The sequence below is a fragment of the Nelumbo lutea genome, chromosome 7 (assembly GCF_056320005.1).
Source record: "Nelumbo lutea isolate HS-2025 chromosome 7, American lotus-T2T, whole genome shotgun sequence".
Lineage (NCBI taxonomy): Eukaryota > Viridiplantae > Streptophyta > Magnoliopsida > Proteales > Nelumbonaceae > Nelumbo > Nelumbo lutea.
In genome coordinates, this window is record NC_142690.1 from 9,706,416 (window position 1) to 9,730,003 (window position 23,588).

Genomic DNA, 23,588 nt, shown 5'->3' on the forward strand with positions numbered 1-23,588 from the left:
ATATAAAAAACGGTGATAAAAATCACCTTATCAAACAACATAGTGTTGTTCACTGTCTATATGGCAGAATTACTCCAAAATAAAATTAAAACATTTTTTTTTATGAAAAATAGGTCTTAAAAACATGGACATTTTTTCTTAAAAATCAGTCCCAACAAAATCTCACCGTTCCAAACACCATCTAAAATGCGTGGACATAGTGCATAGCTTAGACAAAATAGGTGATAGTGGTTCCATGTAAAACAAGCATTTTCCTCTCTTCTCAAGAAGTTCAATTGGAGAGATCGGGCAGATATTGCTCTCCCATTGCGTATATATAAAGTTCTGTCCATGATTAATGACAAGAAATAAAACAAAACATGGCAAGGTCAGAGTGATGCTTTGAGCTCTTTAGTTGGATAATACAGCATGAACCCATTCACCAATGCGACAAGCAAGCTCTTCCTCCACATTTAGACCTGGCAAAAAATTTACCCAACGCACAAATCTGAACCAATCCAATCCAAAAAAACAGGGTTAGGGTCTCATATTTAACTACCTAAATATGAAAATGACCTGATTCGATTCAACCCGAAAAAATTGGGTAGGGTCATGGGTCAACCTGCTGGTTCGATTGTCAAGTCTAATTAAGATTATTTATGCATTATTAGAAGTTTCCACTCTTTAATTTTTTCTATTTAGTCTTTACTCTTTAAATTGTTAAATGTTCAATTTTTTGTATTTTATATTTGGAATTTTAAGATTAATTTTTTTAATTTTGGCATTTTATTTATAGCTTTTCTTTATTTTTTTAAATTTCGATTATTTTTTAGAATGACCTGAATTGACCCATGGGTCAATCCTGGCCTAGACATTTACGATTAGGTTTTGGCATTTGACAACTAAACCCGAAATTGTTAATCCAATCCAAATCCGACCCATCCAACCCAATTGCCAATTGCCACGTATGTCCACATCAAACCATTGGAATTTGTTAGAGCTGATGCATGATATGATCAACTCATCCCAAGTCTAAGAAAAATTTGTGAAGTACGAATACATCCGTTACAGAATTCTGAATTCCAGTCCCCCGCCTACTATTACCCCACTCCCCCTATAAACCACATCTTGCCCTTAAATTTGATATCGATTCATGGTGAGGATGCTTTCCCCTGTACTATGAGACTTATAATCTGGGCTAATTGGTCATTCTCCCAAAATTTTGCGTACTGGACCCTTCATTTCCATCCTCGTCAATCCTTACGCATAAAAGAAATATATGAATCGTTTGCGTGTATTGAATATCTCGACACCGTCATCACAGTTTGTGGAGTCCAGAAGACTTGCACGCTGATGAATGGCTACGTGCTTACATCAGGTCCATCTCTCTCTTAACAAAAAATAACTTCAATCCTAGCCATTGAAATTGTAAAACTGGTGAGCAATTATTGTATTGTTCTGAAGCGAACAAAGACGACGATCCATTTGATCATGTACTCTGTCACTGCAGATCTCCTTGATGGGTTAGTTCAGTCCACTCAAAGGGTTTGTACACGAATTTCAGTTGAAGAAAAGAAATTTTTGCACGCCGAGTGGTGCATCAAATTTAAGTGGGTTTTTAAGTCTTGCATTTATGTTGTCATTGGGAATGCTAAAAGGTTGCAATTGATTAGTCCCTGTGTTGACAGGATAAGGCAGTAAAGTAATCCAAAAGGATGAAGTTATTAGCTCTTAAGTTTTCAATTTTGGCACCTATAAAACGGACTCAAATGGTGATGAGCTACAAGAGATACAGATCTTGGCATCCTTCTTTGACCCAGAGCCACAATCAACCCCCTTCTTCTACTACATCTTGGACTGCTTCTGCTAATGGCTACAGCAGGTCTCTCTCTTTTTTCTGTGTATGTTTCTAGTTTTCACTTTATAGATGCGAGGATCTTGGTGTGTAACAGCTGTTTGTCCCTTTATATTTGTGTCATCAACATACTTGAATAAGTTGTGAGCTCCATTAAGTCATTTGGTTGTTATCACTAATCAGACGGCCAGCTTCCAAGGCTCAAAACCTTATTGTATTTGGATTGAAATTCAAATCCACAATTTTTTTTTGAGGAATTTTAACATTTGCTGCACAACCCATAACTTGTAATAGGAAATATCATGCGATAATCTGATTCTGTCTTTATGAGTAATATCTTTGATTCAAATTTGGATGAATAAACTAACGGAGTTCCAACCATGGATATATGAGTGCAGGCACACAAGCAATTGGCGTTTGCTATGGAATGAGTGGCAATAACTTGCCACACCCAGATGAAGTCATTGATCTCTATAAGAGAAACAACATTCAGAAGATGAGACTTTATGCTCCAAATGAATCTGTTCTTGAAGCTCTGAAAGATTCTAGCATTGAGCTCATGCTAGGCGTCCCAAACCATGAACTTCAAGTTGTAGCAAAAGATCAAAACAATGCATCCAAATGGGTCAAACGATACATAGTAAGATAAAAGATTCTATCAAATTCAAGTTTGTTGTTGTCGGCAATCAAGTCAGCCGCACCCATCCAAATGATTTCAAATATATCCTCCCTGCCATGAGAAACATGTACATTGCAGTTCAAACAGCTGGGTTCCATGACCAAATCAAGGTATCGACTGCAGTTTACTCAGGAGACCTCACTGATACCTACCCTCCTTCTAGCTCTATCTTCAAACCTCAGGTGCTCTCAGCAGGCATGCGTGAAATCATCTTCTTCTTGGTCCAAACGCGGGCACCTTTACTTGCTAATGTCTACCCCTTCTTCGCATATTTGCATAATCAAAGAGACATCAAGCCTGAATATGCCTTTACTTGCCAATCAGTGAATCAAGTTGATTACCAGAATCTATTCGACGCCATGGTCGATTCTTTCTATTATGCCCTTGAGAAGGTGGGTGGGCGCTCGTTGGATGTGGTTGTATCAGAAACTGGTTGGCCAAATGCTGGTGACTCTATTTCCACTTCAGAAAATGCAAGAAAATACTACAAAAAACCTCATTGGACATGTGAAGTCTGGAAGAGGCACTCCAAGAAAGCCTCGAAAGCCCATAGAAACATACCTATCTGCAATGTTCGATGAGAACAAGAAGGGTGAACCTGCTAGGGAGAAACATTTTGGGCTGTTCTTTCCAAATAAACAGCCCAAGTACCAAATAAGTTTCACTTAATATAAGAGTGAGATGTGAATACTGTGGTATTGATTAAGTAGGTCCTGCACTCCTGCTTGAAGCTTTGATGTATGTTCATGTTAAAGAAAGGGTAGGGTACACTTAAATTAAGGGCAGTAGGGCCCCTCATAGTTTATCCCCTCACTAGATGGTAATTTAATGGTAGGTCCTGCTTTGCTATTTCTATGTATGTTGATGCTTAATATAAAGCATAATATAGAAGGCCTTATCTCCAGAACTGCTCCACGTAGCTTGCTGTTTATGCAATCAGATATAATTGGAGTGATATGTCAAACAGAAAATTATCAACACCCTCCATTAAACTCTTTTTTTTTTTGTTTTTTATGTTTAAAATCATAGGGGAGATAATTTCCAAATGTGTTTCACTCTCACACCCAATCCATATCTGATCCAAATCTATACCCTGGCTGTTCACTGCTAACAACCTCAACCAACTCCCAGGCGAGCTCAAATGGATGTGTCACTCCCTGTGTTATTTTGGCTTTTTCTACTCTCAAGTTCTTTAGCACTTGAGTGACCTAGTCTAAGATCCAATCCCTTGATATGCAATTGACTAATTTGACCGTTGGAGTCCTTGCTCTTGTGATAATACCAAGAGTTAGCTCTTTAATCCTCATGCTGGACATTGAAACCCTTGGACAAAGTAAAATTATCTTATTGCCCTCGGCCCATCCTTGGCAGCAGCACCTTTAAATATGAAAAGAGCAGCACAATTTTTGGCTCCTTTCCACGGTGGATGAAAGAACCATGTTGCTGTGTGCTTGAGATAATCAAACCTTTCATGATAAACATGGATGGCGTTACTTTTGTTACCCATCGTTGAAAGGAGGATTCCCTTCTTTCTAGGAGCAAAAATGAACTCCTAAACAGAGGATGAATTATGAGTTTAGGCTCTAAAGTTTAAACGAGCTTGCATCAGCTGTGACTACCGTTTCCTAAGAATCTGATAAAAGCGTGGACAGATCTCACCTTTGATTCAGATTCAACATAGCAAGGTGATCTGGTTTTCTGTTCAGATAATGTTTAAACTTCAAATAATTGAGACCTCTCGCAGGGCTGGGAGGCAGGTCCAATGTCAGGGTTTAACCTGTGCAATATTCCAAGAAGATGAAGGTATTTTTTGTGTCTCCAATGGACTGGTTCAGCACCACTTTGGCCGGTCTAGCCTGGCCCATGTTGAAGACCTTTGTCTAAAATCTAAATTCTTAAGTAAATTGAGAATACCAAGTGGGTGTGGCCGTGTTGGGGTGGGTCCCATTGGGAATTTACTGTATGGTCTTTCAGTTCCTCTTCTCAACCAATTTCGGTCATGTTTGGACTTCTTTCCAAAAATCAGAATTATTGGTAGTACTAAACGGCATTAGAACTTTTTAGACAACAGAAACGTTGTCAAAAACTTGAGTTGAATGCAGTTTCGGGTTGGCCCAATCCAAGATGCACCCTCAATAAGAAGCCAGCAAAATCCAACCTAAAGCTGAACTTGGTTTGGCCCTAGTTACAGAGATCGACAGAATTACACGGTTATTTGGGCTAAGTTTGAGTGATATTTCAGAAATGTCTCTGAAACTAGTACCAATCACCAAACTTGGTACCGCTGCTAGGAGTCAGAGTCTGTGTTCTAAAAGCATTGGAATTTGGAGCAGGTTTTAGAGGGTAGAGTCCATCAGCATGCGTCAGGTCACTGTGGTGGAATCGGCAGGCAAGCTCGACGAGTTGATAACTTGATATGTTATCCCAACAAAGGAAACCACGGCCTTGAGGTGGAGTGGAGTCCACGACTCTGACAATCTAAGCAGAAATATTTCATCCTCCAAATGCTGATTCTAAACCCGCTTCCTTTGAAATTTTCATGCCCAAAACTTTGCCGACATAACAACTGACCTATTTGTTTGTTGGGTTGGGAAAAGAAATATTCCTACTATTTCTCAATTACCTAAGCCTGATATCAATTCATAAACTATTGTTCCATTAGTCTGAACTCTGAAGATTGTATTAACTATATGACAAAATATGAAAATGAAGACTCAATCTTAGAAAGCTATCAAATGAACTGCAAAACCTCTAGCATCATATTACATCCCCATCTTTTTGTCTCTGTTTACTACAAAAGTGTCCATAGTAGAATGATTATGTTAATGAGTGATTATTGTTCCAATAATACCCTAGCCTCTTAATTTGGTTTTAGTTGCTTGGGGGAAAAAATGCTTTGTCACCACTTGTCTGATTGAGCAGAATTTGATAATCTGTATGTGACAAAAAGAAATTTTTGGGTTACAAGGTACAAATCCGATTGGTAATGCTATGCTCACAAAAAAAAAAAAAAATAGTTGTTATGGAGCTTTTGAGAAAGTTCTAAAACAAGTGTTTGATTGGACTGAAAAAAAAAAAACAAAAACAAAAATGTATGTGAAATTTGACCATATATATTCCATAAATGGGTAATAACGGTATTTTATCTCTTGATTTTTTTTGAATTAGGGAAGTATAGGGAAACCTCATTCACTTATCAGAGAATTAGCTCTTCTACTAGTGCTGCAATCTTTTCTTTCTCTGCAATGCTGCAATCTTTAATTGAGAAAAGTGACATTTTTCAAGGATTCATCTGTGAACATAGGCACAAAATGTCATTTAAATCCTCTATTTTCTTCTCTATTGTTGCATTCTTGTTTTATTTGATCTTGATTTCTATAACAAACAGAGGTGTTTGTAGCTTAAATCATGAGCATTGGAATCAAAAGTATATCTGTATGGTGCCGTTTGTATTGAATAGTGCAATTATGAACTCTATACAAAATCTGCACCTGGTTTAGCTTTGCATCCATTTGTTTTTTACTATTTTTGCACTTATACCTGCTGGAAGTTTGCATTTTTTATCTCATTTGCACTTGGTGGCAATGCAAACTTTTAGCAAAAAAAGTGGGTGGCAAATATCCATAAAAATGAAAAGTTAGTTTAGTTTTACAGTGATAAATTTACTTTGTTGCCAAACGAGTTTTAATAGAAATGGATGCAAAGACAAATCCCAAGGCATAAATATGCCTTTCTAACATGGTAAATGATGTAACCGTTTTCGGCCACGTACCAATGTTTTGTGATGTAAAAATTTTTTGGCAAAGTACCTCGTTATTTGACCCGGTGGTGGCGTGCCTTAGTAACGAGCTACTTGGTGGCGAACTCCCTGGGGGAGAACTGCTTGGTAACTAACTGCTTGGTGGCGAACTGCCTGGTGACGAACTGCCTGGTGACGAACTCCCTGGTGGCAAACTGCCTGGGGGCGAACTGCCTTGGTGGCGAACTGCCTGGGGGCGAACTGCCTTGGTGGCGAACTGCCTGGGGGTGAACTGCCTTGGTGGCGAACTGCCTGGTGGCGAACTGCCTGGGGCCGAACTGCCTTGGTGGCGAACTGTCTGGGGGCGAATTGCCTGGGGGCAAACTGCCTTGGTGGCAAACTGCCTAGGGGTGCTGCCTGGTGGCGAACTGCCTGGGGATGAACTGCCTTGGTGGCGAACTGTCTGGGGGCAAACTGCCTTGGTGGCGAACTGCCTGGGGGCGAATTGCCTGGTGGTGAACTCCCTGGTGGCGAACTGCCTGGGGACGAACTGCCTGGGGGCGAACTGCCTAGCGAACTCCCTACTAGGCGGTCGATGCCTTAGAGAATGTTGGAGCTCCCTGGTGTGGCGCAATCCGACTACCCTCAGCATGAGGTGGTCTTCTTTCCTTTGTAGGCTGTAGGAGATGAGGGACCTACGAGAACTTCATCTTTTCCTCCTCTTTGTAGGTGGCGGGAGCTGAAAGACCTCCGAGAACTCCATCTTTTCCTCCTCTTTGTAGGTGGCGGGAGCTGAAAGACCTCCGAGAACTCCATCTTTTCCTCCTCTTTGTAGGTGGTGGGAGCTAAGGGACCTCCGAGAACTCCATCTTTTCCTCCTCTTTGTAGGTGGCGGGAGCTAAGGGACCTCCGAGAACTCCATCTTTTCCTCCTCCTTGTAGGTGGCGGGAGTTGAGGGACCTCCGAGAACTCCATCTCTACCTCCTCCTTGTAGGTGGGGGGAGCTGAGGGACTTCCGAGAACTGCATCTTTTCCTCCTCTTCGTAGGCGGCGGGAGTTTGAAGGACCTGCGAGAACTAAATCAGAGGTCCCGGGGGTACTTTCCTGGTGGGGGCTCTCTGATGCTTAAGTTAGCACTCTTATCCTAGAGAGCTTTGAAGATAATAGGAGAGAGCTAAAGAGCAGGGTTACTTCCCTTTCTTTTCCATCCCCCTCCCCTTTGGGGGGTGAGGTCTTTATATACTGGAGTCCTCGCGGGTTAGGTGGGTGAAAAGCCTCCAAACGGTAAGACTCGTTGAATCCTGTCAAAACCGGGGTACGGTGGTGAACTCCTCGAGGTCGTCAGGCTGGCGCTTGTGTCAGGCGGCTAGGTCGGCGCCTAGGCCGGGTTGTCAGAGGGGTGCCTGCGTCAGTCGGCGGGTCAGTGTTTAGGCCAGGTCGTCAGGTCGGCGCCTGTGTCAGTTGGCAGGGCAGTGTCTAGATCAGGTCGTCAAGCTGGCGCTTGTGTCAGTCGGCGGGTCAGTGTCTAGATTAGGTCGTCAAGCTGGCACCTTGGTCGGATCATGCGCTAGGCTGGTCCAGGTCGGCCAAGTCGCGCAGGCCGTGCGTATTCGCGCAGGCCGCGCGCTAGGCCGCACGCAGTTCGCGCACACCGCGCAAGTCGCGACAGGCCGGCCAGACAGGTGCCCAGGTGGGTCACCAACTTCGTAAGTTTGTTGGCTGGGTGTTTTCCTAGTTGTCACGGGGTGCCACGTGTCACAATTTTACTAGAGGGCCAAATCTGCCCTCATCAATAGCCCCCCACTCCCGAGCTGATAGTAACTCAGCGAAGGGAGTAGATTTCTTCTGGCCCGTAAGTCGATGAGCTAGTAAGTGGTGATCCAATTGCTAGTATGGCCCGTAGGCTTTGGGAGCGACTCGTAGTCTATTATTTTTTTGACTTTGCCCGTGCCGAAGAGGCGGCTGGGTCTTGAGCAGTAATGTGGCCCATAGGCTTTTGGGAGCGACTCGTAGTCTACTCTTTTTTGACTTTTGCCCGTGCCGGAGAGGCGACCGGGTCTTAAGCAGTAATGTGGCCCGTAGGCTTTTGGGAGTGACTCGTAGTCTACTCTTTTTTTACTTTTGCCCGTGCCGGAGAGGCGACCGGGTCTTAAGCAGTAATGTGGCCCGTAGGCTTTTGGGAGCGACTCGTAGTCTACTCTTTTTTGACTTTTGCCCGTGCCGGAGAGGCGACCGGGTCTTAAGCAGTAATGTGGCCCGTAGGCTTTTGAGAGCGACTCGTAGTCTACTCTTTTTTGACTTTTGCCCGTGTCGGAGAGGCGACCGGGTCTTAAGCAGTAATGTGGCCCGTAGGATTTTGGGAGCAACTCGTAGTCTACTCTTTTTTGACTTTTTCCCATGCCGGAGAGGCAACCGGGTCTTAAGTAGTGAGGTGGCCCGTAGGCTTGGCCTGCATCAGCTTCGTAATGCCGGTCACCTACTCCTACAAGAAGCTACTAGGGGCTCGACCTTCGGGGGCAACACCACTAACTTTAGGTTGCCAGCTCACACGGGAGCCTTGGAAGGCTCGACCAGTAAGGGCGCCTATGTAGTCAGTTAGCCGCCAACTCCCGCGGAAGCCACGAAGAGCTCATCTTTGTAGGGGGGACCTTGCGGAGAGGATTGATGTGGCATTATCTGAATTGAAAGTAATGTTAGTAGAGCTACTTAGTCCGTTAGCTCCCTGCATAGTCTCTGAGTTCATAGAAAATGTAAACTACAAAGTGATAGCTTCAATTTCTAAAAAGTGAGGACTTAGTTTTGGCAAGATGAGAACTTAGCTTTGGTAGGATGAGAACTAAGCTTTTTGTAGCGGGTTCCCACATACGGCGCCAATTGATGTAACCGTTTTCGGCCACGTACCAATGTTTTGTGATGTAAAATTTTTTTGGCAAAATACCTCGTTATTCGACCCGGTGGTGACGTGCCTTAGTGACGAGCTACTTGGTGGCGAACTCCCTGGGGGATAACTGCTTGGTAACTAACTGCTTGGTGGCAAACTGCCTGGTGGCGAACTGCCTTGGTGGTGAACTGCCTTGGTGGCGAACTGCCTGGTGACGAACTCCCTGGTGGCGAACTGCCTGGGGGCGAACTGCCTTGGTGGCGAACTGCCTGGGGGCGAACTGCCTTAGTGGCGAACTGCCTGGGGGCGAACTGCCTGGTGGCAAACTCCCTGGTGACAAACTGCCTGGGGGTGCTGCCTGGGGACGAACTGCCTTGGTGGCGAACTGTCTGGGGGCGAACTCGGCGAGTCAGTGTTTAGGCCAGGTCGTCAGGTCGGCGCCTGTGTCAGTCGGCAGGGCAGTGTCTAGATCAGGTCGTCAAGCTGGCGCTTGTGTCAGTCGGCGGGTCAGTGTCTAGATCAGGTCGTCAAGCTGGCACCTTGGTCGGATCATGCGCTAGGCTGGTCCAGGTTGGCCAGGTCGCGCAAGCCGTGCGCAGTTCGAGCAGTTCTCGCGTGCGCTAGGCCACGCGCAGTTCACGTGCGCCGCGCAGGCGCCGTCAGGCCGAGAGCAGGTCGTGCCAGGCCGGCCAGACAGGTGCCCGGGTGGGTCACCAACTTCGTAAGTTTGTTGGTTGGGTGTTTTCCTAGTTGTCACAGGGTGCCATGTGTCACAATTTTACTAGAGGGCCAAATCTGCCCTCATCAGTAAATTTTTAACATTTGATCAATTTTGAGTGCAAATGTACATTGATTTTTTTATATAAAATTCCCTCTTATTTTGGGTGCAAACATGCCTCGAAAACTGTGTTTTCTGTTATTGTAAATGCACAAATGTATTCTTGCCAAACACTAGAAAAACTGAACCAGAGTGCATATATGCACTGAACCGGCATTTGCACTCTTCCCAAACAGAGCCTAAATAAATAACCTTCCTCCTGCCTTTATTCTCTTTTAAATGAAGTAGGGACCACATCATTTTACTTCTCATAAACAAATAAAATAAAGTCAAACCTGAAACAAAACTAAACCAGAACTTGCACCATTTGCATCCCATGCATTTACACTTGTGCAGAACATGTGAGATAACATTTGCTTGTGCCACAATGTTCTTACGAATTCTCTTATTGGATGTTCACCCAAAAAAATTCAGAAAAAAAAAAAGAAACAATATCACTTATTGGATTAAGAATACTGGTATGATATTTCATTCAAAACCAACCGTACCTCCTGCACACAAAAGGGATACATCCTCCAAAGTTTCTGCAAAGAATATCATCAATCTGCAATTTACACTAACAAATGAACACAAGCAACCTCCAAAAAGAAGGGAAAAAAAAAAGCAAACAGAAAGACTGTCAAAAATTAAATTTACTCTTCAAATGTTCATCTAGGAACACCAGATATTAAGATATTCACAACTCCATCTCCATTGAACTGGTGACAGATTCTGTTCACTCAAGTCTTTAGGATATCTATAAGATCCATTTTTTAAGAAAACATAGTATCTTCAGCTTGGAGCTTTTGGATTGCACTGTTAGGTTTAGTAAACAACCCAGCAATCAACTGGCAGACGTGGTTGTTGGAAGTCAGCCAAAAGCTTTGTGTTGGTCCCAGTTTTGCAATGAAAATATGGAATCAAGGCTGAGATCTTTAGATGTCTGGTATGATTTTATTGGAGCTGAAATGCCTCTAATTCGTGGGGATCTCTGTTGACAACCACTCGGCTTGCAAATTCTATTGATGAAAGTTGCATCACTACCATTTGTAGAACAAAAGGAATGCCTACTCTTAGATGGAGAACCATGATCAGAATAAGCATCAGCAGCTCCCAGCCTCTGCCTTGGTGTGCTAATCGATCGCACCTTTGCTTTTGCAGATTCGGTTGCAGCCATGTAACTTGGAAGAGCAGAAAAACCAGAGAAAAGATCATTGTCCATGTTGTAGCTCCGATTTGATTGATGGAATGATCTTCTTGGAAGCGACAATGGGGAATTCATTCCTAGCAAGTCTTCATGTTTTTGAATTTCTCTTGGTCTAAGATGTACCACTCCTACATCTTTGTCTATGGCATTTAAATAGGCAATTCGGTCAAAATTCTCTAGTTGTTCCTGCTTCCATGCTTGGGTATCCACCCAATGATCTAACCAGTTGCTGAGCATCCCATCTACATTATTTGGTTCAGATTCTCTTCGCCTCCTCTCCTGAATAATATTAATTCAATCCCAAAACATCAACATAGGACTAAATAATTTAAAGGAATTCAAATGAAGCAGGCTTACCTGATGGCTGTATGAGTATCTTTTTATGCGTTCTCTCTTGATCATGGCGTCTTGCTTGCTTAGGAACATGGAATTTGTTTCTTCCTTTGTGAGCAAACTGTCACCCCACCTTCTCTGACTTTCCAATCTGAGTTTCCCCAACTACAAATTGAGCAACAAAAAATAAAATAAAATAAAGAAGACATGGATGATCTAACTTGTAACGTAGCTTTGACATTGCATCTTCTAATGCCCCAATGAATGAGGCAAAACAACGTTCATTGTCATCTCTTTGAATTGCATACAGATTAATACTTCACTTACCCTTGTTCCCATGTCTTCTAATTCCTTGTTTGGATCTATCAACTCTTTTTGCTCTTCACCCGTCCAATTATCCTCCACTATTCCAAGTCTCTTTGCACGAACCTGAGATTGGATCTTTACAAGGGACTGCAAACTCTTCAGTGTAGTCATAGCTTGGCGTCTCACAGCTCGACCTCGAACAATAGCCTGAAGCTTCACAAGTGCCTTGAGCGCCCTCAGTGCTTTCCTTGCCTGTAATACTTGTGGATATGAATTCATAGACAGAATGTAATAGGTGGAGATGGAAAAACCAAATTAACTTAGATATTACTTTTGTCTTTGTAGTTCCAAAATGTACAGATGCATAAATAGTACAGAAATATTATCAGTTAATGGCAATTAGTAGGATAGAGACTGCCAATTCATAGGGCCAAAACCATAAACAAGACAAAGAGGATGCTTTAACTCTGGTCTAGAGTCCCAAGAAGCTTACAAGATAACCACGGAAAGCGGTTTGAATTTTAATGGCAGCCCATTCTCGGCTTCTCCCTTCGCATAGAGCATATGATTTAGATGTCCCCCTGAGACGGACAACCTCAGCAGCAGCCTGAGCCGCAGCTACGGCAGCCTCAGCAGCAACCGCTGTTGCAATTGCAACAGTCATAGCATGTTTGTTCTGCTCATCTTCTACCTCGCTCAGTGTCCTCTCCTTTGTTGGAGATGCAGCTGCAAGTACATGAAGGCGCTTGACCTTGAACCGTCCAAACATCCATCTCCACCTCTTCTCCTTCTGCAGATGGTTATAAATATTAACATATAGAGATGCTCGAAAGAGCACAGCAGCACAATCAATGAAATTCACTACATATGTACCTTATCTGGTTTTGCCTTTGCCTCTGAAATAAAAAGCCTTCTCACCAGATTAAACCAGCTCTTCTTCTTTGCCATTGGAGAACCATCACATCACATCATACGAGGCAAGGAGAATATGAAGGATGAACAGACATCACTGATCTGACCAATTCAAACAGAAGAAGTATATTGTAATGGTGTCTACCAAATTTGTCTGACAATTATCAAGTAGACCTCAGTTTTATACAAAAGAATTCAGAACCAAACGATTCATTCACATAAATTAAACCATACTCAATTTTACAGAGTCATTCAAGTCAACAAAAAACCTAATTTCTACCAAAAGGAGAGAATCAGATCCAGAAAAAAATAAATAAATATAAAAAGGTAAAAAGAAAGAAATATCCATTTGATGATTTGCATAAAGAAACTCAGCTTTGTTTATGCTAAGACTATAACATCATCTTCTAAAATCCACAGTTCCTATCTTTCTCCTCATAATCTCTCAAACCCATTTGCTAAAGCAGAGAAATCCTGAATGAGGATTACGAAGAACTTCTAAAATCTTAAACTCTGTAGCCGTTGTCTGTGAATAAAACCCGAGGAGCTCTCTTACCCATTTCGAATAAGCATTGAAATTCGATAAATTAAACCAGAATCACAACATCAAGCAGCTTGGTTCCTAGAATTCACAGATACTGAAACATAAATACCAGTAACAAAAATCCCGAATTCAGAGGAATCCAATAGGTGTACCTGGAAAAAACTGCGCAGAAATGGGTTAACAGAACCAACTTTCCGGAAAACTCTAATTTTCAATTCAGAATTCTTCTCTTTCTGATCTGGAAAAACACCCGGTACCTGTTGAAGCAATCATCAGTGGATAATAATCAAAGTGGGTTTCCTTTTCTTTTGTTGAATTTATTTAGTTTTTTCATCTTCTTTTTCAGGATGAACTGAGCTACCAAAAACGTGGGCCTGCAGGCAAGAACTGTCAAGAAAAAGCCAGACCCATTTCTCTTCAATGATGGAGGGAGGGGTGCAGCTACTTTCTCATCTCATGGCTCTGTTACAGGGTCCTTTTAACTTGCTGGCTCTCCTTCTCTCTTACTATACCCCAACTCTCGCTTTCCCTTCTCTTTAAGTCTTAACTGTAACTGACATGTTCAAGTGTCTCTGAAAGTCTGAATTCTGACACCAAAATGACTGTAATGCCCCCTTCACATCTGAGGAAATCTTGCATGTGAAAGTGACCCATCGTGGAAAATGGTGCCTCTCCATGTTACATGTCAATTTTTTGTTGACGTTGGAGCTTGATTCAGCCACATCAACGCAATCTCATGCCTACAGCCACGGGCCCCATCTATTCAGAATTTTAGATCACTGTCATCAATAGCTTTTTGCATTTAGATCTCTCTCTCTAGTCTCTACCAAACCAAACGGGGTATGAAATTTTTATCCTGCCTGGTTTTAGAGTTCAGAAACAGAACATAATGTCTTCGAGAAATCCAGCAGCCGTGGGAACAAAGCATCCTGGAGTCCCGAAAGCAGAACAAGAGAAAAAGAATTATTCAATAGTTAAATATTATGTATGAAATTATTTTAGGAGTCAGGTCTTGGTGGGTCTCCTTTTGATAAAGAAAACTGAAAGAGGTTTCCACGTGGCAAATTGGTTTGATTCAAAACGGGTTGGGTGCTGGTTTTACCGGCTGTACCCGGGTATATTTGACTTTCAGGAACCACCAAATAATCGGTACCAATCCACTATTCTAAAAACAATAATTCTAAAATATAAATTTTATTGAATACGTATTGGGTTAGAAATAAATAGCAATATAAGATAAATATGCATTTTTACCTCCTATAAATTTCAAGACTCATATATATACTTGAATATTCATTGGTAACCAGGTCCGGCGGTGGACCCATTTGCTAGTACGTCTCAAATGAATGGATCCGCTTGTCAAAACCAATCCAAGATTTGTAGAATGTAGAAGGTATGTTGGATAGGCGGGTAATCGGGTAGCCCGACACCTTTGCCACATGGTAGAGCCTCAGAGGTCAGAACAGATTTTCAGTAGTGAATTTGTTTGTGGAAGACATCAATTAAAGTGGAGCAACAGGCTGATTTGGACCGAAGATCTGTATAAAGTGGACAGTCCAGAGGCTCGCCTAATTAGGGTCTTTTTTAGTATATTTATAGGTAGGGCTGTAAGTGGTATTTTGTTTGTTCAAATTCAAGTAAGAGTTCCATTACGTTAAGGGCGATCTGAATTCATTAGCTTTATAACTGGATCTAATATGGATTCACTTCTATCCGATTCAAATCTCATAGTTGTTTTTGGTTCATTTTATTCATGACCCACCAGCAATTACATTGCCAAAATTCAACTGTAAACGGAATTGCATCACTCTGTTTTCCACTTTTAAAGCTCCTGGAAAGCTTAGGAAATAGCACAATTTAATTAATAAATTAGAAGTCAATCAGATCATTCAGATTTTTGGTGTGGACATTCTCTTTGCTGGGCCTCCAGTGGTGGTCCTGATGCCCAGAGCCCTGAGCCCTGTAATATTTAACGCATCACAAACCGAAGTATCAAACATTCCTTTATTTTTCCTTTCTTTTCTGGCTTGATTAATCAGATGGAAGCATGGACCCTTTAATTATCACATAAAGCAGACTGAGACTGTCTTTTTAAAGAGGAGGGTGTTCTTGAATCATGTATCATTTAAGTGGGTCCAGGAAGGAGATTATCAAATCACACAAACCAAGAGATTGGAATCATATATCCTCGTGGGTATTTAATTTATTTTCATTTGAACACCGAAGAGTACTGAAGATGTAGAACAAGGTGAAGATGAAAGCTTCCATCAAGTCAAGAGCTGTCAATATTTCAAGCTACGTGAGCCTCTTCTAGGTCCAGACTCTGTACATTTTCCCTTTGTTGCTCTTTTTACTATACAGTAGTTGACATTTTTCTTGTCTAGAAAGGAGTGAGCTACGGATGGATTAGGGCTCAGCTATCAGGCCACGACGAGCAGTAGCCCTTCTGGCTACCACATTGGGCACCCTCATTGGCTGATGAGGAATAAACTTTAAGACTCCACATGGGCTGCTGCAATGGCAGATGTGCTTGTAAGTGGAACTTTAGCAAGGGAAAGTTCATCTGCAGAACAGGACCCACTACTATTGGAGAGTCTCCTTGTGACAACAATCAGTGAACTCTCTTTTGGCTTTGCTCTCTAGGTAAGTCCTATCCCCTTTAACTCGGACAGAATGAGCAAGGAACCCAAGTTTCAGATATAGCTTAGGCTCGGTTAACTAAACCAGCTTCAGTCAATGCTCAATCTTTGTTTATGAGATGCAAATTCAAGAACAATACTATTGGGATCTTAAAAATGAAATCAAATCGAAAATTTATGCTAACGGAGGTTCATCATAGTCTAATTGTAGCCATTTTATCACAATGAAGTAAGAGATTATGGATAAATATTGCATCATTGCCTTAGTCTTCAAAGTAAGAATCACCAAATTCCTTCTTTATACCAGAAGAAATTGATCCATTACATTTTTTTTAGTAAAAGGCGAAAGAATAATTTCTCTATGATCACTATGTAGCTGCCTTAATTTGAATCACAACCCACATGAGGACAAAATATAGATTTCCCTGCTTTATCATCACTTAATTCAGCACATTTATTAAATTAACCATGTTTAACATAAAAAAATACCAAATTGAAGAAATTAATAATTGTTCAATATGACAGTTAAGTAGTTAGCAACGATCATTTTGCTGGTGGCAACACATATTTAATCCTTCTAAGATTTGCTGTCAAATGGACGGGTTGGGTTTGGGCAGATCCAATCCTAAACTGATAAATACATATGCATAACCAGTCTCAAATCATATTTATAGGCTCAGAACCAACTAAAGCATCCTTTTTACTCAAATAAATAAGGCATTAGGACTCAACTATATTTGATAACTCTACTTTTAACCTGTATATAATTGGCTCGGGACTTTACTGGTTCCAAACTCAATATAATTGGGACGGGTGATTCAGAGCCAGATCCTATTAGGGTTGGTTTGGTTTGGTTTGGCTCTCTTGGGTAGCCTACCTTTTTTTTTTTTTGGCTACTTTCCTTTTATGTCTTCTTCCCTTTGAAGATAGGGTATGGAACTGCCACTAGAACAACGTTGGAAGTAAAATGCTGTATGAAGTCAAGGCAGAGAGTGCAGTCCAATGCTACAGGTTCCTGTCCATAAGGGGTCTGGGGAGGGACAGATGGATGAAGCCTGGCCCCTCTACAGACAGAGAGGTTGCTTCCAAAGGCAAAGAGAAATTGACAATAAAAGCAACACAAAACAAATTAAGTGATCAATGAGGAAAGAGAGAAATGCCTTATATGAAGTAATTCTTAAAAGTAATTTGATGTGTTGAATTTTGCTAAACCCGAATCTAAAATTAACCCAGTTAAGATTTAGGAACATACCGAGTGAATACAACTTAATGTCGCATTTGATTCAATAGAAAATAGAAGAAAAACAGAAAGTTGAAGGTCTTAAAACGGTTTGAAACAAGTTTTCTTATAATACCCTAAATGGTTTGGTATGATATTCACAGATGGGACCTTAATGAGTTTGTCTGAAGTCTCTTAATGTGCATGACATGTGAACACTACTATAACCAAAAGATAATGGGGCAGAAAATACTGTATAGAAAGAAATGACGTTGGTGCAAATTTAATTCATAAAACCAGTATAAGTAAGAAAACAAAATTGTCAAAATCACAGTATTCTTTTGGAATTAAATGTAGTGGCTATATTGCTTTCTTCACTCAAGGTTCTTCATGGTGCATACTTTTAAAAATAAAAAGAAAAAGACAAAAAATCAACTATTTCAATGTATAATTGACAATTATACTATGTATACGTTTGGTTTGAAAGAAAAGATAGGAAAAGGTAGGAAAACCTATACATTCAATGTGTTTAGTTGACAATTAGCATGTATGTTTGGTTTGAAAGAGAAGCTAGGGAAAGGATCTACGAAGAAAGCTCCAGCTTGAATCATCTAACTCTTTATTCACCGGCATAAACAAGCTCAATCGCCTAGACCTTGGTGCTGAAGCAACTGAAATTTCAGAACTTAAAGAAAAATACCCTATTTCCTTCTTGTCTGTGGATTGGGAGACCTCTTAATTCATCCCCCCCCCCCCCCCCCGCTCCCCCCCATCAAAGACTTTGAATTCATTCTCTTCCTCTTTGTGTATGTGTTTTATTTATAGTTAATTGGTAAATAACCTCTTCTTTATCAAATGGGTACTAAACTAGTAATTAAAGGAAATGGACTGAAAAGTTTATTCTTATCTCAAAAGTTAAATGAACTAGAGCTTTCATATACTATAGTGAAGTATATATCCATGGTTTATACTATAATTTCCCAACTCCCTAGCTGACTCTATGAATCCCTTATATTGGCTCCATCCAAGCATAGGGAACTGAGTCATAGTAATGTCTCCAACTGCATATGACCTCTGAGTGAAGTGATAGATTCCTTGGGGCAGGGCCAAGGAGCTAAGAGGACATGGTCCCCCACAAAGTATTGAAAACACCCTTTATATACACTGGGAGCTGGCGGAAGGTGGACCCATGCAAATGGAGTGCCCCCTTCCCTAATCCTGACTCTGCCTTTGTAAAACTCTAATTACTTCTTTGACTCCTAGTCCAGTGACAATCACTTGATTCCTGGTCAAGTCATTTTTCATTGATTCCTTACCCAGGACCAATATCACTATTTTGATGTCCATTTTACAACAGGAATGTTTTTGTTTTTTTCTTACTTGTGTTAAAATTCATTACATCAGCAGAAATTTTAAAACAAATTCTTCAACCATTTTGTTTCCAGAAAAAATCAATCAATATTTTTGAAATTATCCATGCACCAAAATAATAGTTTCTAAAACAAAAACAAAAATTTGGAGTAGAGAGATTACATGGTCTGTGATATAAGACATCAATCACCTGATAAAAACATTTTCTTTAAATCAGAAATTCAAGAACACAGTTTTGGGTCAATTTTGAAAATAAAAACCACATATGCAACCAAGAACATGTTTTGTATTTTTTGTTATAGGAATCAATTTGTTTTTGGAATTCATAAGGGAAAAAATAATTCACCTTGAAAAACTTGACAATAGGTTTATTCAGCTTGCACACATTTTTATATGATTTTCAAATAAATTAGCCCACTTCTGTTTAACTTATCCTGACTATTCAAAATCTCCAAAGATCCCTCCTCGTCAGAGATCCTGTTAGGAGGAATGGTCTTTTATAAATTTATTATACCACCCCTCCATTGAATTTTCTATAAATGAAAGTTGAATTATGCAATGATGAAATTTATTATATTGCCCCTCTATTTGTGATTTGGTGGTTCATCTGCTCATGCTGTACCTTTGGGTTGGAGGAGGATAAAAGAAGATATATATATATATATATATATATATATTACCTGCTTTCTTTTTTAAACAATTATTTAAGAGAGAATCAGAGTTAGTTTGGTCATTCAAAAATAATTAATAGACTAGCCAGATAGTTTTGTTAATGATCACTTATGGTGACCTAATGGAAGGTAAGTTTCTGATAACAAAAATTCTCTGACAGTGGGGTTTCTAGAGAGTTTAATTTGAAAAGTCAGGATAAATTTAAGATAATTAAAAGAAATGAGGAAAAGTTAAGGAGAGTTTTAGATATACAATAACCCAGTAAGAAAGGTTTCAGCATTAGGTCCTGTTTTTTTCCCAATAGATTTAAGTTGTATGAGTTGAGTTGGGATTCTTTTCTTTCACTTTCTTTTCAATGGTCCATCTACTTTTTTTGTTCTTCAACTTAAAGAACTTGTTTTGGTTGTTATTTGTTTTGGGGATGTATTTGTGCATATTTTCCTGTACAATGATTTTGGAGTGACATTAGGTAATTTCACCATTTATATTGTGCTTTTTTTTACAGTAAAAAGGCTTGCAAGCAAAAACTCTGAATGCAAGGGGTCCCGGAATAATATTGATACTGTTTTATATATATATATATATATATATATATATATATTTTTTTTTTTTTTTTTTTTTTTTTTTTTGAAACAGGTTCAGGGGGCCTGTTTAAGGCTCCTCTACCCCCTGAACCAGTCAGAACCCCGATACATCCATTATAGGGGCACAATGGGGAGGAGGTCTCGCGAACTGCACTTCGAAAAGACCCACGGTTACAGAGATGGAGCTCTTAATAGGGGGAGAGGTGAGAAAATGGAGGCACAAGAGGGAAAAAGGATAAATACTTAATATTTTAAATGAGAAGGGCAAGTTTGAGAATGGATTTTCCTGGGGAGGGGGAACTATAGAATTCTGGCCCAATATCAAGAATACAAAAGTGTAGAGGATTCAAACATGTCTTCCATGACCCTTCACATTTCTATTGTTGAATCCATCTAAACCACCAAATTAAGAATGAATTTCTACAACATCTTGTTGAATCCATCTAAACCATCTAGTCAGATCAAGGAGGTGATTAACTTCCTTATACCAACTAACTTATTTCTACAACATGCAGAGATTGAGGGGTTATGGATCTTGGGGATGGACTGCCAATGTTGTATCCCCACGAAAATAAAAAAATATGTATAGTCTACCAGATAGCTAGGTAACCCACTGCTTGATCCTTGATCCTACAATTTTTATCAGTCATACATACATATTGTATAATTCAAAAGGGAAGGGATAATGTACTTAGCTTAACAATTTTTTAAGTTTCAAGAATTGAATTAGGACATAATAAGGTATAGAGTTGATATAGATGATTAATCCAAAATGTTATTGTTTAGTGAGGTGAGCAGTCTTCAAATTATTATCTTTTAAGTTAACTCCCCACGATCATGGCTTTGTATTGTTTGGATCTTGGTACCTGAACAGTAGTACGAAATGGGGACAAAGCAAGGTGCACGTGAGGTCCCCTCATGGAGTGCCTGCAATTCCCAAGGTTTGATCCCACGTCTCTGCCATGGAAATGATGCCAAGTGACCCTCCTCTTGGTTTCTGGGTCTTTTCTTTAGACATTTTTTGTATTAATTCATTTCTCATGCTTCAACCACGCGGTTACATATATTCAGTATCAAACATCAAAACATTCTTCTTTTTCTCCACAGGATGTTCTTTTTTTTCTTTTTCGCTTTATTTATTTGATGGGGTGGGATTGAACTGTTGAAGGGGAGATGGATGGGTTTGAGGGCGCAGAAGAAGAAGGCCAAAAGAAATCTCTCATCATGCATCTGTTTTTCAACAAGTAAATGAACCATGATGCATAGTTGGGCTGTGAAAGCTGCAATTATTAGGTTATCTATGATGTGTGGAAGCATACAGTAAGATGAAACACATCTCTTTAATTTTCTTTTTATTAAAGAAAGAAAAGAAGGAAGGAAAAAAAATAAAAAAAGACAGACAAAATGAATGACTTATCTCTTCTCACATGGCCAATTGATGCTGGATTTGATCTTACAACACTGAAGGAAAGTGATGTGGAGAAGCTTGTACGACCTGCATCTTATCTGCACAAATTTCCAAGAACAAACCCAAACCCCTCTTTTACCTTGAACAGTATCTCATCTTACTGTAAAGAAGGAGAGAGATAGAGAGAAAGAGGTTTTGGTGATTGTGTGAGACATGAGACATGAGGGGCTTGTCATGACAGGTCTGGGCTTGGGCCCTTTCAACAGCTGTCATTCCCTTGCTAACAACTCATACACACGCATTATTCTCTTCTGCTTTTCAGAAAAAATCTCTGAGACCTCTTACCCACGTCAAATACTCTCTGTCACAACGACAACATGTTCCCACCGCATGTCTGCAGCCTGCCTAACCCTATACCCTTTCAATATCATTTAATATGTTTTCATGCCCATTACCAAAATCTATTTCTAACGTTCACAACTCCTCTAATTTGGACTATTTTCAATCTCCTTATTCAAATTATTGTATTACCAATTCAATACTCATTTCATCTTTCACATGTAAATTTAACCACGAATAAAAAAAAAGGGTTTCTTTTTTAGAAGCCTTAACATATTAAAACCCATCAGTTACAATAGTACTCAGCTTCTGTTAGAAAACAGTAGAACAACATAAAAGGTTTAAAAACAAAGCTAACTCTCTCTCTCTCTCTCTCTCTTCCTTCAGAAACCCATATCAATGCTACCATCAATATCTTTTGCAAGCTATATAAAATTTAATCGATATTTTCCAATCAATACATCCCTCTTTACCAATAGAGTTAAATCAGATGCCTGAAATTTTTCAACACTTGTGTTACAAGCTTTTTTTTCTTTTTTTTTTTTTTACCCCTTTCTTTTTGTTGTTGGGGGATCTTAGAAATATTACTCTAATAGACATGAATTTTGAAGAGTAGCACTTCTCAAATGCTGTGTTGTCAAGTTGAAATAATACTGTTAAGAACTTTTCAAGCTCTTTATCCTTGTAAAGGTGTAGTCTTGGTGTGAAAGAAAAAAACATGGATAAGTTCTAAGTTTGAGCAGTATCCAGTAATCCATTGGCCGGTTTATGGTTCTGGGAAAGGAAATATCCTTGTCATTGTTCTTCATTGGCAAAATGCCATGACAATAAGGCTACCGATTCAAGGAACTAATTATAAACCATGATAACTTCACTCAGAAATACTAAAAGTTGGTCGTCCATACATGCATATTCCATGCTGCTGTCTTTGTCCCAACTCTTCAGGTGTTAAAAATAGAGAGTTGGTGGCCAAGAAGCAATTATTCAGCTGGAGAAAGCCTTCACACCTCCATGAAGACAGGAAAGCATACTTCCTCTTAATCAATCATCATATATTACGTTTCAGTTACTAATTCATTAACCCAAGTGCAAGTCAGTCGGCTCCTTGAATGAGAGTTGCATGAACACGAGTTATGAAGGTTTTTAAAACCAACTCAGAGACCGAATCCGTCAGGAATCTGATTCTCGGGTTGAATGGTCAGTCTGTTCTGGCAAAAAAAATAAAAAAAATCAAATAAAAATTAAAAAATAAAAATGGATCAACCACCTGAGTCAGTGGTTTATTGATCAAATCAATATCTTTTGCAAATATCCGGTTTTTCTAGTCCAATCATCCGATCCAGTCCGATATTAAAAACCATGATCAAGGTGGAGCTAACCAAAAAGCCCAAATTTTATTATATTCTGGGGGTGGGGGAACAAACATGGATGGGGCCAACCATCCATAATATAAGTGGGGTTTCTACGTCATATGGGGGACCAAGGCTCCCCCGGTCCCCTCTGGCTCCGCCCCTTGATGTTCTAGGCCTGAGTAGTGCTTACTTTTTTCAGGCAGCTGGCGTTCGCCTTGATTACACATCTAGCAATAAAATTCTATTGAGTGTTCAATGCTTCTGACAGGGGATTAAGGGGTGGGGATAGAGAAGGATGCACAGAAGGTCCGTTGACCTTCTCATAGAGAACCTGCAGTCACGTGGCTTTGTTCCCGCACCTCAATACTTAGAAGGATGCCAAAGGACAATCTCAAGTTCTCAACTACTTGACCTTCAATAAAATACTCGACTTGAGTAACCACTGTGAGAAAAGAAATCTTACTACTACTTTGCCGGTATATGTGTTTGAGCCAGGTCTTCACCTATAAATATATCTGTTTATTTATTTGTTTGTTTATATACTTCATAGGCAAATGGGCTACAGAATGAGACTATAAGAAGTAGCCTTCTCCCAAATCCCAAGAACCCCTAACCCATGTGAAGACGAGAAACAATCCCAAGCTATTCGGATCAATTTGAGTTTTTTTCTTGCAATGGCCTCGATCCAAAACTGAGAGAAGCTGAGCTTATGGACTATATTGTTGCCTCCTGATCTCTTAGTCTTCATTTGT

General features: G+C 40.2%; 1 protein-coding gene and 1 pseudogene across 4 annotated transcripts; one reads left to right on the forward strand and one right to left on the reverse strand.

Annotated features, from left to right (window-relative positions):
- The first annotated feature begins 2,177 nt into the window (after positions 1–2,177).
- LOC148845013 (glucan endo-1,3-beta-glucosidase, acidic pseudogene) lies at positions 2,178–3,353 on the forward strand (annotated as a pseudogene).
- A 7,059-nt stretch (positions 3,354–10,412) lies between these two features.
- LOC148845014 (protein IQ-DOMAIN 12-like) lies at positions 10,413–21,353 on the reverse strand. Of its 4 annotated transcripts, none has more exons than XM_088954867.1 (7): positions 21,165–21,353; positions 13,405–14,181; positions 12,670–12,810; positions 12,290–12,586; positions 11,818–12,048; positions 11,515–11,655; positions 10,413–11,436 (listed from the first exon to the last, which is right to left on the reverse strand). In XM_088954867.1, exons 3-7 carry the CDS (start codon positions 12,742–12,744, stop codon positions 10,822–10,824), a joined length of 1,359 nt encoding a protein of 452 aa, XP_088810993.1. In that variant the 5' UTR covers positions 12,745–12,810; positions 13,405–14,181; positions 21,165–21,353; the 3' UTR covers positions 10,413–10,821. The 4 variants fall into 4 exon arrangements, with proteins under 4 accessions (XP_088810993.1, XP_088810995.1, XP_088810994.1 ...); XM_088954869.1 differs by lacking the exon at positions 21,165–21,353 and having other exon boundaries at positions 13,405–13,509; positions 13,660–13,801; XM_088954868.1 differs by lacking the exon at positions 21,165–21,353 and having other exon boundaries at positions 13,405–13,509; positions 13,614–13,785.
- Positions 21,354–23,588: the final 2,235 nt, after the last annotated feature.

What these genes read in the sequence shown, in the direction of transcription:
- LOC148845014 (XM_088954867.1), bottom strand. Translation starts at nt 12,744, where the DNA reads ATGGCAAAGAAGAAGAGCTGGTTTAATCTGGTGAGAAGGCTTTTTATT. An exon ending in CCGCTTTCCGTGGTTATCTT is followed by an intron (nt 12,049 to 12,289) that starts GTAAGCTTCTTG and finishes CAAGTATTACAG; the next exon opens with GCAAGGAAAGCACTGAGGGC. An exon ending in GATACTCATACAGCCATCAG is followed by an intron (nt 11,437 to 11,514) that starts GTAAGCCTGCTT and finishes AATATTATTCAG; the next exon opens with GAGAGGAGGCGAAGAGAATC.